Genomic DNA, 14,800 nt, shown 5'->3' with positions numbered 1-14,800 from the left:
CGGGCAACCGGGCCGGGCCGGACTGTTCTTAAATTTAGTATTAAATATCCGGGCAAACCCGGCTAAAACCGGGCAATCTGGCAATCTTAGTTTACCGGGTCAGCTGGTTTTAATAAACATCTGATTTCCTTAAAGAGTCTAGAATTCACGAGTCTGAATAATTGAATTGTAGGCCCTTATTTTAATCTTAAATCCCAATTCTTTAAATTAAACTTAACAGGCTTAAAATTTTTGATAACTAGATATCTTAAGCTGTTCATTTCGCCAATTTCGATTTCATATTGGTTGCTTCTTGATATGTGTTTGCACAGTTTATGAATCCTGATTTTGGGATAAAGAATTTTAATGAAGAAGATTTTTTTTTATCCATTTATCAATAAAGACTCGCATAAATGACTTAAAACGATAAAATTTATGAAATCCCTCATAAATTTAAATGTGTATCTAATTTTGTTTTCAAGAGTTTGACGTTCAGTATTTGATTCGCCACAAATAGGGTTGCTAGATTTTATCGCGCACTTATCCGGACCGAACGAATCCAGTCTATTTTATCTAAAAGCCTGGCAAAATCCGGGCAATTGATTTCCAAACTTTCAACTCAAAAACCGGGTCAACATCCGGCAAATTTGGTCAAAACACAAGAAATTTTCAATAAAAATCAAGAAAAAAAAACTTCATTTTCTTTCATTACAACACATTAGCAGATTTAAAACCGTGTTTTAGGCTTTCAAGAACCCGATTATGATTATTTTGATCAAACTCGCTCAGAATTTTTCAAATAACTTCAAAATATTAATTTTTTAAAGTCAACATATATAATATTCTAGAATTCTAGAATAATTTTCTAGAATTAGAACATAGAAAAAATACTTAATTCAATAAGTTTTAAAAAGTAAGTAAAATTGTTCATAGTTACCCCACTTACCCTACCGTTTTATTACAGTTGGTCCAATATTCAATCAATTCACTAATAGCTCATTTATAAAAAAAAAGTCACAAATAATGCTTGGTAGAACATTCTCCCAAATTTACCAAAACTAATTATGCAATGGTCACAAACGGGACACGCGACCTTTTGGGTGGCTACATCTGTTAGATTGTTCGCATATCCTGCTGAGAGCAGCAAATTGGGAGCTTATCGATTGGTGTCAATGAGCCGAAGAAGTGGGTGAAGTGGAACATCACTGAAAAATAGTTCATTGATTTGAAACGAATATAAATGGAAATTAAAACTAAGTCAGCCAGAATTCAATCTCCATTGGCTCTCTAATCTGAAAACATCGTTCTGGTTATTTTTAATTTTAGTTTTGATAAGATGGTTACCTAGATTACTTTTAATGGAACAGATGAGTCGCACTGTGTCAAATAGTAATATTCATTTAAGGCAGCCAAATGTCATAAAATTTGCTGTTTTAAAGAATAAAGTTTTAATGTTGATCATGTTCAGCAACTATAGTCATTTTAGTGTTTTTCAATGGTTGTCACTTCTTTTGAAACCTACTGGAAACCCTACCGGAACGCAGTGTTGATTAGTCCTCCGGGGCAGTTCCGGTGAATTGCTGCGGCACGTTGCTGTAATATTAATAGACTGGAAAATTCTAATTTAGCACTCTGTATTAACATTTTGCTTTTTCTCGTTCTCTTCCTTCACAAATCTCAGCTTGGTCCCCGATGTCGACCTGGACGAGGACACGCCATCGACCAAAAGCAGCGACGGCTCGGATCACGAAGATCTCGTCAGCGAGGCAGATTCAGTGCTAAAAGCCACTCCGAGCAAAACGCAGCAAATCCTGCAAACCATTTCGACCATCAGCAATAGCAGTGCCGAGGATGAGGACGAGGATGGCATTGGAGATGGGCTAAGGACCACCACAACTGCTGCTGCTTCGGGTGCCCTGGGGGGACTGATGGCCATCACCAAGCAGGACTCGGCACCGGAATGCGAACGAGGATCCGGAGATGGAGATGGACTAGATTCGCTGGAGACGTTGCACGACGAGGACGTTCCTATGCCATCGATTGGACATTCCGTTGCCAGCAGTTCGGCACAGCTGGCACGGACCAGCTCCTTGCCTTGGATTCCCGGGCAGGTGGAACGGAGGAGACGCAAGCTGCCGGAGATTCCCAAAAATAGAAAATGTGAGTGGTTTATTAAATTTTATTTTCGATAAAATCCGACCTATCTCAATTTGGCATAACTGAAAAGAAGGAAAACTGTGATGAATAGAAACTTAATTACCGGAAAATTAACTTTCTGTCCCAAGAAAAAATAAAAGCTTCTATTGGAAAAGCAATCGTAAATTTCTCTACTGAGAGATTGGATGGAGGTAGACAAAAACTATCTCTTTATCAACTTTGTTTTAGTTGTAAGCATTATTTTTCCTTTCTCATTCAAAGTGGACAGAATGGTACAGATAACGTGATGATGTTCAGAGAGTAATATTTTCTTCCTTCAGGTTTAAAGTGCGCTATGCGTGTATTAATCTTGACCAACGGTCCGAATTTTTGTTCCTAACTGTAGTTCAAAATTACGTTTTTCAAGCAAGTTAGAAAGAATAAGTATAAAAGGTCAAATCTAAAACCTTTTTTTACGCGAAAGAACATTATTAAAACATTATTAAACGAAAGTGTATTATGAGTTATGGCCCTTTTAAAAATTACTATACTGTTGTAATCTTTTCAATTTCTTTTTCATATTTCTCTCTGGTTTGCTTGGAGACATCTGACATTCAAGATTCAAACTTTTGCTTGTGTATTGTTCATCTGTGATGCTCCCAAACAGATGCTGGTTATTCTTAGTAAAGTTGACTTTCATTTATATTGAAATTTGATTCTGTGATAATTTGTTTTTAATTCTGTGAAATAACATATTCTTTGTGATTCCGATAACCTTGGGCACAGAGAACAGACATACAAGCTAGCCAACGAAAGCTGTGTAAAAATCCCAACACCCTTTTTGAACCCATTTTTGTCTTTTGGCTGGTCCACCAGATGTCTCCAAACACACCAAAGAGAACTGTCAAAACAAAGCTGACTAAGTTTCAGTCAGTTTTCTATAGGTCGTATGTGCTGCCAAGCATGCTTCAAGAAAATCGCTGTTGAAGTTTCGTTCGAAACTTGATGAACGAACGTTCACCATGTTGCATGAAAAAAATAATCATAAAAGTTAGATATTATCTTTTTCCTTCAAATTTGTTAGAAATATATAGTTTAAAACAGCTGGATACTGAAGTGATATGTGAAAGTAACCCGCTTTGAAATGCCTAGAATCAATACTGCTGGGTAAGACTGATCGTCAAGAATGTTCTTGTATTTGACTGGACATAGGTGATGCATTTTCTTACATAAATTACTGTTCAAGAAGTGCGAAAACTTAAACCGAAGGTGTTAGTTATCTTAACTGTCATAGTAGTGCCAAAATAAAGAAAGTGAAATTTCGCCCAGTTAAAAGTATAAAGGTAGGGACTTGTCATCAAAATTGTACAATTAATCCGATTTGGTTGGAGTCGGACTGAAGACTGTCTGAACCCGTTTATTTGGTTTCTCTTTGTTCTTATACTAACTTAACTCTACACACATAATTCTTAACTCTACATTGACATTTATTTTGAGGAGGAGCCTGGAGTTACATAAGGCGCTTCAAGAATATATATTCAGATCGATGCGTAAGCGAAGTTAACAATCGACCACTTGTGTTATGGTTTCGTTGCGCTGACGCATCGATGCACCGAGTCACAAACAGAACGATCATATTACGCTACGCACACGAAAATATGAAAGAGTGTTTCGGTTATTTTGTCTATACGTGACGATGACATGGGTCAACGTCTCTATTCGGTTATGAGGACTAGCTTCAGCAATAAATTTGTTTGGAAACTGTTAATGTCAACGACTTGGTTGCTTCAACCGAATACTTGAATAATATATGAGAATTGTGACTTGAGATTTAAGCTGTAACATTAAACTGTTGAGTATTTAATTTATGACAGTTTATGCTTCAAATTATATGCTACAAAAGTAACCCTGATTTAATTTATTTAGCAATACATTAAAGCCGTCCATTTTACTGAGACATTGGATTCATTTTTTGTGAGTTCATATACGATTACGCCTTTTTGAAAACTGGGCACTTTAAAATTGATTTGTAACTTTTGAACGGCGCAATAGATGGCACTGTTTGTAGTCAATTTCTGACGTATTTTTGGGTGATAGCATTTGAAATTTTACACACTTTTTTGAAGATTTTTTGTTCGAACTTGTATGTCTGTTCTCTGTGCCTTGGGTTCAACCTTGTCAAGTTTTGGATTCCAACCGTATGGGCAAAATCGAAATTTATGAAATTTATGAAATTCATGAAATTTATGTTACTCTCAATCAGAATGTTAATTCCATCTCGGAACTGAGAAACTTCTTAAAAACTTGGCGAATGGTCATTGGCTATCTGTGGCGAACATTTTGTTTTTTTAAAAGGAGGCATCTATAAGATTATTATCATATTAAAACTTAGAGAGAAGCTATAAACTACACTTTGTCTAGGCAAACGGTACTCTACGGAATTATTTGAATACAATTTCACCTGTTAGTATCTTGAAATTTTTAAAAAGATCAAAGGTTAGAAAGCAGTTAATATTCAAAAATGTGTTTCATCAACCCTAATCCGCTCTTGAGTGTCAACATGACAATATTGAAAGTTTTTAGGCTTGTAATTTTGTTTGGCGCATCAATACAAAACTATTTCTTTGGGGGCTCCTAATAAAATTTTGAGTGTCAATTTCACACTCTAGAGTTAGTTCTAAATCGTTTATACAACTTCTTTTCGTGTCTTAGCTATACAAGTTTTTTAGAATGTTTCAAAACACGCAGGAAACTGTTTTGAAATTTCGATTTAAGCGTAGTTATTTCAGCCTACTTGAACTTCTCTGCGTGCTGCGTGCGTGAACTTCATAGTAGAGAAATTCGGGAATTCCCGATTTGTGGGAATCATAGTTTTATTCCCGGGAATTCCTGACATGTATGAAATTATTTCTGTGGAAAAGCCAGACAGCCTCCAGAACCATTCTTATTGTTCTTTTTGAAAATTTAGTCATACAAAACTCATTGAGAATATGCCAACCCCTTTGCAGTAGACAATTTGCAGCCATTTGGTGCAATTTCTTTATTCAAATAGATAAGTTTTAACGATTATATGTATTTCCATACCGTTTTCACTGAACGAAAAGCCATTATGCTTCGAAAAATATATGAAAAAATGCGCAGCCGGTAGGCAGATTGTGTTTTCTTGAAAGTAACATTTATGCTCTTGTTTCCCTCTGCCTTTGAAGGCCAGACTTTAAAATGACCAAGACATTTTTTTTTTCATTTGAAGAACAATTATGTAAAGTATTCATAAAAATAAAAAAAAAAGTTGCACAAATGAAACAAATAAACAGATAACGTTTTTACTAACCAATAATTACATGAATGAATTCTTCATTTGACCTGTTCGGTAATATTATAGTCCATTTGACTGTTTTACTACCTATATCATTGTAGAAAACAGTTTGATTTATTCAATAAAAAAAATAAGTTTAAAAATATTTTAGAGAGTACATTTTGAACAAATTATCGGCTTGGATGCAGGATAGGTCCGATAAGCTTTATTTCAATCGAAGTGCATATAATTTACATGTTTTTGAATATTTCCCGGGATCCCGGGAATTCTCTTGATGGAAAAATGACCCGATTGTTCAAATATGCTAAAATAACTCTGATTTGATTAGAAGAGGTAAAAGTTGAACTTTTTTTTATCAATGAAGTATGTATTGTTAAAATTGTTTTTCATTCGAAAAATGTAAAAGTATACGAAAGTGATAAAAATCTAAAGCAATTCAATGATGTGGGATCAAGCCATGTAGGTTTAAGTAGGGTTACGTATTGAAGATTTTCTTGAAACCAAACTGCAAAAACTGCAAAAACTGCAAAAACTGCAAAAAAAAAAAAAAAAAAAAAAAAAAAAAAAAAAAAAAAAAAAAAAAAAAAAAAAAAAAAAAAAAAAAAATTATTCGCAGCTCGTTGAGTGAATGAATGTTGGCATTTTGTAGAACCATACCAAACTATAAGCTATCTTTGCGACAATGTTTAAAGTTGCGTTCTGTTCAACATCTGTTTCTTTTGATTTTGTATTTTTTAAATTTTCTAACGTTGAATACAATTTCAGTTTGAATGAGTATCAATTCAGCTGCATATTGAATTTCGTTGTGAGGCTCAATGCTTTCGACGTCAATGAAATTCGCTGCGAATCACATCAAGAAAAAAATCACAAATCAGATTATTTTTAGTCATGTCATGAGGGAAATCTTAGCTATTTTTTACTCTACTAATTTCATACGACACAATAGCAAAGTTCAATTTAATGCAATTGCCGATTTCCACCAATTTAAGCGTTACCAAAAGTTTAGATAAAATTTTAGTTTACAAAAGCCAGGTTAGGATTGATATTTATTGAACATTTTTATTACCGAAACCATTACACTTCGTGTGTCCACTATTACACAAAATAAAATAAAGCGTTTCGTTGTACGAAACATTGCATTATGAATTTTGTGAATACAACTTTGACTTTAGTTTTAAAATGATAAGTTGCCAATACGCCGCTTTGGTTAAAAATTTAAAGGGTTAATTACCAAGACAAAGACAATGATTTAAATGCAAATGTCACTGAAAATTAATAGAAAAAAATAATCATATTCCGAGCTTTGCTGGTTTTCCAAAAGACCTAAATAAATATTTATCTCATTTTAATGAACATACAAATTGTTTGCTTATCTCAACATAAAATTTATGACCGGGAAGAAAGAAAACGATATTCAATTTGATTTTTCAAGGGCTAATGAAGAAAATCTTATGCAAACTAACGATATTTTTTCTTTGTAATTTAGCTGTTGATTAAAAAAAGAATAACTTTGGCTAAATTGTACTAAGGACAATTAATTCGTCTAGTATAAATCTTCATTGGATTCAAATTTTTTCAGAGTTAATAAAGCTACTTTTCGAATTCAATTGATTCTTTCTCAATAAAAAAGTAAATGATGAAGTCGTTTCCACGTAAGGTGTGATTTGTTCCAATTCAACTACACTGGTTTGAACAAGATTTTCTCGAAATTAGACGATTTTCGAACATGCCAAAAACGAGTCCTTGACATTACTGCTCTTTCCAATCCACTCATGAGTGCACTATAGGGCAGTTCCATACAATAAGGCGGCAAAATGTATAATTAGGTGTTTTGAACTTTTTTGTAATTTTTGAAATTTTTTTAATGAAAATTACTATTTTAACTAACTAAAAATAAAGTTATTCAAAAAATTTATATAAACAGCTATTAAAATAGCTAAAGTATCATCAAGACATTTTATGAAACTCAAAAAAAAAAATATGTGAAATAATTGATCAATCATGAGAAACATTTTTTTGACAAAACAACATATTTTTTTTTTAAATTCATACTCATTAATGGGTAAAAATTACCCATTTGTATGATATTTTCAGCTTTATTTGACTATAACTAAAAAAACGGTGCTTTAAGGTGCCTGAAATCACTTTCATTAACTAGGTCTGGATAGTGAAACGAGTACGGGGAAATGCGGGGATATTTTTTTTGGCAAGGCTTTAAAGTTTTTGATTTTTGATAAAAATAATTATTTACTCATTTTTATCAAAGATCAGTTCAGTGTGTAAAAGTTTTGAATAATTCAAATGATAGCTTTTAACATAAGCTTTCATATGATGTATTTTAAATTTTAGAAAAAAAATGTTTTCCATATAAATATACGTGATTTAAATTTTTTTCTTCATCATATAAATAAACCACTCGAGTGGTCAAGCAGCTCAATCAAATTTTTAATAGGAATAGTCACTAGAAGACCTTGAAAAAGAACTGGAACCACCATAGGAGGTAACAATCTCCAAAACAAATCTTCCTATTTCATATTGACCACAGCCGTTTAAAAATACACCAATAATTAATTATGTTTACTTAAGAAGAATTGAGTTTTGATGCATTTGGCTGCTTACCAATAAAAGCGGTTTGTCAATTACTCCCAACTGAAGAAACAAATAGCTGGTCTATCTTGATATTCAACTGCACATTAGTTTTTTAGTCGTATTCTTCTTCCATGAAGATTTCTATAAATCTTTTAAAAGCGCGCTGATAAGTGAATTTATCGAACACTTGATACGTTGGTAACAAGCATATCCTACTTTTTGGTGCAACGGCCTCGTTTTCTACATCAGAAATTTCCAATAGAAAATATTAAACATCACGCCAGTTGAGTTAACATTTGCAAAAGATTTGTGTGCCAACGTGAACAAAAAGCGGCTTTCATTCTATACAAAAAATATTCATTCAAATGCAATCATAAAGTTAAAAAAAATAAAAGTTTTTTAAAGTAAAATAAAAAAGCATAACCATTTGCGTAGGAACAACAAAACACTGTACTGATTTCATTTTAGAGGGAAAATTGTGTTATTTCGTCATTATATTCTTTTTGGTTGATATGTAGGGGTAAGACGCCCACGTTAAGAAAAATCTTTCATTAGTCATAAATGAAGAATGCAATCCAGTAAATTCGACAATAGTTTTGAAAAGGGGACTGTTCTTCACCAGAAATATACAAACAGGAACACCTTTACCAATTATTAACGTTTTCATAGTTAAATTTTGAAAGGCTTTCAAAAGTATGATTTCCATTTTGTTTGGGGCAAAGTGCGCATATGTGTGTACCCAAACGCGCCGTTTAACGAATAATAAGTGTTTATTAATTCAAGGGCCTCCGAAAGTGTTTGCGAGGTAAAAACACTTCTTTTCTACTTCACAGATTGTAAAATGTATTGCTACGCGCAGTGCTGCCAGATTTACTGACATTCTTGTGAATAATTAATTAAATCTATATTATATATAGGAATTTTAAATATATTCCTTTATATTCAAGTTATGTTTTCCAATTCAACATATAAATATCCATAAAATTGTTGTGATGAAAACTGCATATAAATTTGAACAAACACAAAACATGCCTAAAGATAAACGGACAAGGCACGTTTTGCCCTGCCTAGACATGTTTATTAAAAACAGATTCAATTAACCGAAAAAATAATTTAATAAAGAATTTTTTCGTTGTGTGATGATTGTCAAGACCAATGTTCATCATTGGAACAGATGATAGGTGTTTTTTTTTTGCTTTTAGATGCCGTAATTCCTTACGAGAAAAATTGAAAATTTGCAAGAAAAGCTCCAAAAAAAATTTGTTTTCGTATTTCGTCAAATTTACGCAATATAGAAAACTTAGAAGGTCCGCAAATGTTTAGAAATGCATAAAAGTGTAAATAGAACGAACTGGCATTTTCAGAAATGTTGAACAATGTTTGTTTAGTGAATTACTGATGGTGGCGCATCTTGTCCCGACTGCGCATTTTATACCCAGCTCCCCTAAATGCTTTTTACATTATTTGACTTCAGCCGGATGCCAAAGCTGGGATGCCAGGCGTAATCATTGGAATAGTTTATTTGTTTGTTAAAAACTTTTTTCTAATTTTCAAATGTAATAAATCTGTTTCCTTACTTAACGAATTATTGGAAGAAGAAGGATTTATTTTTTTCAATAATAATAATACTCTACATGGCTGCGTAAGAATTTCATCTTAAAACGAATATTTGAATATTATAAAAATCAAACAACTTTTCAGATTTTAATAATTTATATTTAGGTTTGCTGTGATGCCTAGGCAAATTAAAATAATTTTATGGAAAGCAAATTAAGTCAGGTTGTTCTAATAAAGAGTTTTGCTTTGGAATTTCAATATTTACATCTTTTTGTCCATGATGAAAATGCAAACATTTTGCATCCACTTTTTAACAGATTTAAAAGTTAATTACTGTAGGAAATACAATTCTATAAATTGCATGTCTTCAATTTCCCGAACACGATGTGAGACTCATCAGACCAGAAAAATCTTCGTATCCCAGGTGTGGTCAAACATGAGCTCAAAAGAATTTTCGTTGTTTATCCAGTAACATAAACCAAACATTAATCTCAAAATACGTCAAGAAAAAAGTCAAGAAACAATCTTTTTCACTTGAGACAGAAATATGATAACAAAATTCCTATCACATTTTGATAAAAATCAATTTGTAAATGTATGTTCTTTAGAAAGATGTTTTAAAATGGTTAAACTGATATTTAACAACTGACAGGTATAAACTGGACGTGTTTTAAAAAGTTGTGGTAAATCCAGTTTCTTCTGAACTGGAACACTTGTTTTAGTTCTAACTTTCATTTTTCAAAAGATTACGCAAACATTATTTATTATTCCTTCGATGCCCTTGAAATAGCATCTCTACCCTCGTAAAAGTAGTGTTTCTGTTTGTAACGATAAAATTTATTAACATCATGAAATTTTACAACCTTGAATATATACTCTTCAATAGGAATTTTGTTTATCGCCGCGCTTTAATGTAACTTCAATGTAACAATGTAACGCACGGGAGAAGGCCCAAAACCGGAATGAAACCGGGCTGGCGCAATCGTTGCCTTTTTATAGATTCGTATGTAATGCAGTTTTGGTCGATGCTCGACGTTTTTTTTCGCTCGGGTGTTTTTGCTGGGTTTTGTATTTGCGCTTTATAAGCATTGGTGTACCAACACATAACCCATTCATAATGTTCTTCAAAAGAGATGTCCGTTATAGAAACTATTTTGGTGATGCGAGACCCGTTAGCGAATTTCAATTTAAACCCCTATATTCAGTGTTGCCGTAAGACAAAATTCTACGTTAAAAATCGTATCGAAAAAAAGTACTTTTTGAAATTGAAATCAGTATCGAACCACATATATTTAACCATTAAATTGCTTTAAAATACTTGTGAAACTTAGAAAAATAATTGAAATAATAAAAACAAATCAACATTATCAAGTAGCACCTCAACTAATGAACACCTATCTTTCCAGCTTCCGTGTTGCATCTCCTCTCCTCGGGCCAAACAACGCTAGCCGACGAGCTGAACGCCACCCGAAAACCCACCAATTTCCACCACGGTCAACATCACACCCCAAATAATCCTCAGTACACGGCTTTCCTGAAGCAGAATTCCCTTCTCGCTCTCAAGTGCAGCTACCTGCTGGATGAAGACTCCAGTCCCGATTCGGAGCGGCTCCAGAGCCTAGGGGATGTGGACAGTGGCCACAGCACCGCCCACTCACCGAATGACTACAAGAGCATGTCCCCACCGGTGCAGGCCAGCTCCCCGGTTACTTCCCCATTTCCGCCACCTTATGGAGGAGTTCCCTTCAGCCAGCTGGAGATGCTCGAAGCCACCCATCGAGGTCTGCACAAGTTCAACCCACGACATCACGACGAGATCGACATCGAAATCGGGGACCCGCTGTACGTGCAGAAGGAGGCCGAAGATTTGTGGTGCGAGGGTGTTAATCTTCGTACCGGAAGGCAGGGGATATTTCCGTCGGCCTACGCGGTGGATCTGGATTATAATGACTTCGATCCTTCGACGGTGGAGATGAAGCGGGAACGATACCTTCTGGGGTATTTGGGATCGGTCGAAACGATGGTTCACAAGGGCACTGGAGTCGTTTGTCAGGCGGTGCGGAAAATTGTCGGGGAAGGAAATGAGTCGCCGCGGGCTACGGCCTGCATTCTGGAAATTTCGGACCAGGGACTACGCATGGTGGATCGATCGAGGGTGAGTAACAAAGAAAAATTGTTACCATTTATAGTTAGTTTATGGTTTTTTAAATGATGGTGTAACTGGTACATGATACATTTATAATATTCAGTAATAATTATTTGAATAGATGTAAAACCAATACGTAAATTACCAGATTTTGGCCATTAAGTATGTTTAATGAAGTTTAGCACATGTAATCAGATAGGTACCCGTAAATATATCTAATTGATTAACAAAAATTTTTCAAAATCTTGAAAATCTTCATCTTGAAACATAAATAATAAACAAAACGAACTTTAACTTCAGCTGAGGCTCCACCCCAACTAAACAATCATTGAAGTCATCATTAAAATAAATCAACGTATTTCTGGTTCAGAACATGAAGATTAAGATGCTGTCCTCCTTTAGATCACCGACCACATTCCTTTTGTACCACGTGAATGACCTTTGGCAAGGAATAAGACTGGTTTCAAGAATTTGGTTCTAGAAGGGGAAGACGAAGCTTGTTCGAGAATTCGCACATCGGGATTTGTTTGTTTGACTTCACGATTAGACTTGATCGTATCGAGAGTTTTGGTTACGAAGTTAAGCTAGGTCGGGACAGTCAGAGAACATTAGAAGCTTCCAATTCATTTTTGTCCTGAAGTGACAGGACTTATTTATTTAATTAATTTGTCAAGCTCAATTCAAATAAGTAAAAGTTTAAGTTGAAAGTGTGATCTCTTGGCTAGATATCTCAATCTAAACTGACTTCTTTTTATAAAGTCGATAGGCAGAGGCAAAAACAAGATAGGGTAGTGCTGGGTAGTGCAGTTCTAAAAGTGCTTTTTGAGGTAGGTGGTTGAGAGGAGAACCCGACCCGCCAAATTTCTATTCCTCCTCATCAGCCGCAGGACGCACGCTCACCCAACATCCACCCAAGAGGACAAATGCCGAGTCAGTTGCAAGCCACAAACTATTCCTAGGACTAATGTTCGTCTGCAACGGTTGAAACAGCTTCGTTCGAAATTGCTACAGCTATTTAGTAACTCCAGGTGCCCATTCATTAAAATACAACTTAACAACGCTACCAGACAATACCGCGGCTCCAATCGACAATGCTATTGCCGGATCGCACTCAGAGCGAACTTCGTCATAATCCAAAATAGTATTGGAAATTTGTCAACACCAAACGGAAAGAATCTGGTCTTCCTGCGGTGCTGCATCCTAATGACAGAACTGCCAAATCACTTGCAGAAAAATGTATACTTTTGCTAAGCATTTCTCCAGTGTATTTTCAACTCAATCGAAAACTACAGATCAAATTAACACAGCCGTCACACAATTGCCAATTTGACGCAATCTACACCGTCATCACTGATGCATTTGACTCAGCTAATCGCATAATTCTGATTGAAAAGTTTCAACGTTTAGGATTATCTGTGAGACTATGCATATGGATCAAAAGCAACTTAACTAATCGACGTTTGGCTGTTAAAATTAGAATTTTTGAATTTCCAGATATTATTTCGACTTACTACCCCAGGGTAGTAATTTTGCCCCTCTACTGTTTACGCTGTTCTTCAATGGGATATAATTGCTACATGCTGGATGTGGAGCGCTCCTGTACGTGAACGACTTAAAAAAATGTCTGACCTTAAACAGTTCAGCAGATTGTCAAATTTAACAACGATTCCTTGATACAGCTGTGAACTGGTGTGCTGTCAACTTACTGGCCTTGAGTGTCTCGAAATGTTGTATCATAACATTTAGACGCAAGAAACTTCCACTTTGTATGACTATAATATCCGGGGCGAACTTTTACAGAGAGTCAATGAAACAAAGGACCTTGGCGTTGTTTTGGACAGTCATATGACATTCAGGAGTCACTATTGCGATACACTTGAAAAGACTAACCGAATGCTAGAAAATTTACGTCTCGGGCTTGTGATATAGCTCAGTTGGCAAGCCTGTTGCTTACTGAGCCGATGTCTGCGAGTTCGAGCCCAAGAGTAAATATCGAACACACTTGTACCGGATAAGTTTTTCAATATTTGTCCGCCAACTGGAACGTTGATAAAGTCACGAAAGCCCTGAAGATGGTAAAACGACTATAATCGAAATAAAAACAATCATACGTCTGACCAATGAGTTCACATATCTTGTTTCCCTGAGAGCCCTCTACTGCTGCATAGTCCGTTCAATTTTGGAATACGCAAATCTAATGTGGTGGCCATTTGAATACAGCTTCAGCTCGTTTTTAAGCAATTCTAGCCGTTTTCGTTGAAAATTGAAAATTGTTCTGTCACGTTATTTCGACGGTCTATTTACCGAATTAATCGGATTGGCGAGCCGAATAATTTAGCCATTTCATCACCCAAGCGATGGTAATATCCTAATTGAGATGGAAAATTAGTTTTCGAAGCGGACATGATCAATCCAGCAGAAACCAAGCGTCTTCACCAAATGCATTGCCATAAAGAAGTCGAATGAGGGAAATAAGAAGTCAGGCCTAACAGTTCTATGTAGAAATCACACAACACACAGAATAAAATACAATAAAAACTTGATTTTAATTGGTTAATCACCACATTTGTGATGATGTGAAGATTGGAGTAAACGGAAATGGGGTCACACTTTGTTCGTTGTTTGCGATTGATTTGTTTGTTGCTCCTTTCACTGCGGAGATCGGCAGCAAATCCAATCAGAATCCTTACTTTCCAGTTCAGGTAAAGGGTTGGGTCTCGTTTAATTATCCCCATTCCTAGCTTGTATTGTAGCGAACTACTAACTCCCCCTTCCACGAATTTTCTCAGGGTACTTTGCGACTTCGGGGTCTCAGAGGTCGAAGTACGAATCCCATTTTAGAGTCCGTTCCGCTTTTTTCCCATAATAGGGAATCAAAAGGAACTCACGGCCGAGTCTCATCAGCTGGATCACTGGACAAAATCAACGCGTTGCTGGGGGCAGTAGTGTAAATAAGCACCCGTCGAAACGTGGAAAATCTTCTAAAAAAAGGCGATATATTGGACTGTGAGAACTACCGAGCGATCACTGTCCTCAATGCCGACTACAAAGTGTTGTCTTGAATCTTACTCCGCCAC

At 35.3% G+C, this 14,800-nt stretch overlaps 1 protein-coding gene across 1 annotated transcript in view; it reads left to right on the top strand.

Moving 5' to 3' along the window:
- The window catches only part of LOC129754636 (JNK-interacting protein 1), an 82,416-nt gene that overhangs the window by 52,975 nt on the left and 14,641 nt on the right, over positions 1 to 14,800 (top strand). Inside the window, exons 2-3 of the mRNA XM_055750800.1 lie at positions 1,661 to 2,139; positions 10,984 to 11,732. Of these exons, the coding sequence (XP_055606775.1) occupies positions 1,661 to 2,139; positions 10,984 to 11,732 (1,228 nt within the window). The remainder of the gene's footprint in view (positions 1 to 1,660; positions 2,140 to 10,983; positions 11,733 to 14,800) is intronic.

The sequence above is a fragment of the Uranotaenia lowii genome, chromosome 3 (genome assembly GCF_029784155.1).
Source record: "Uranotaenia lowii strain MFRU-FL chromosome 3, ASM2978415v1, whole genome shotgun sequence".
NCBI classification, from domain to species: Eukaryota; Metazoa; Arthropoda; class Insecta; order Diptera; family Culicidae; genus Uranotaenia; species Uranotaenia lowii.
Note: the sequence above shows the minus strand (reverse complement) of the source record. Positions and strands in the feature narration are given on the sequence as shown.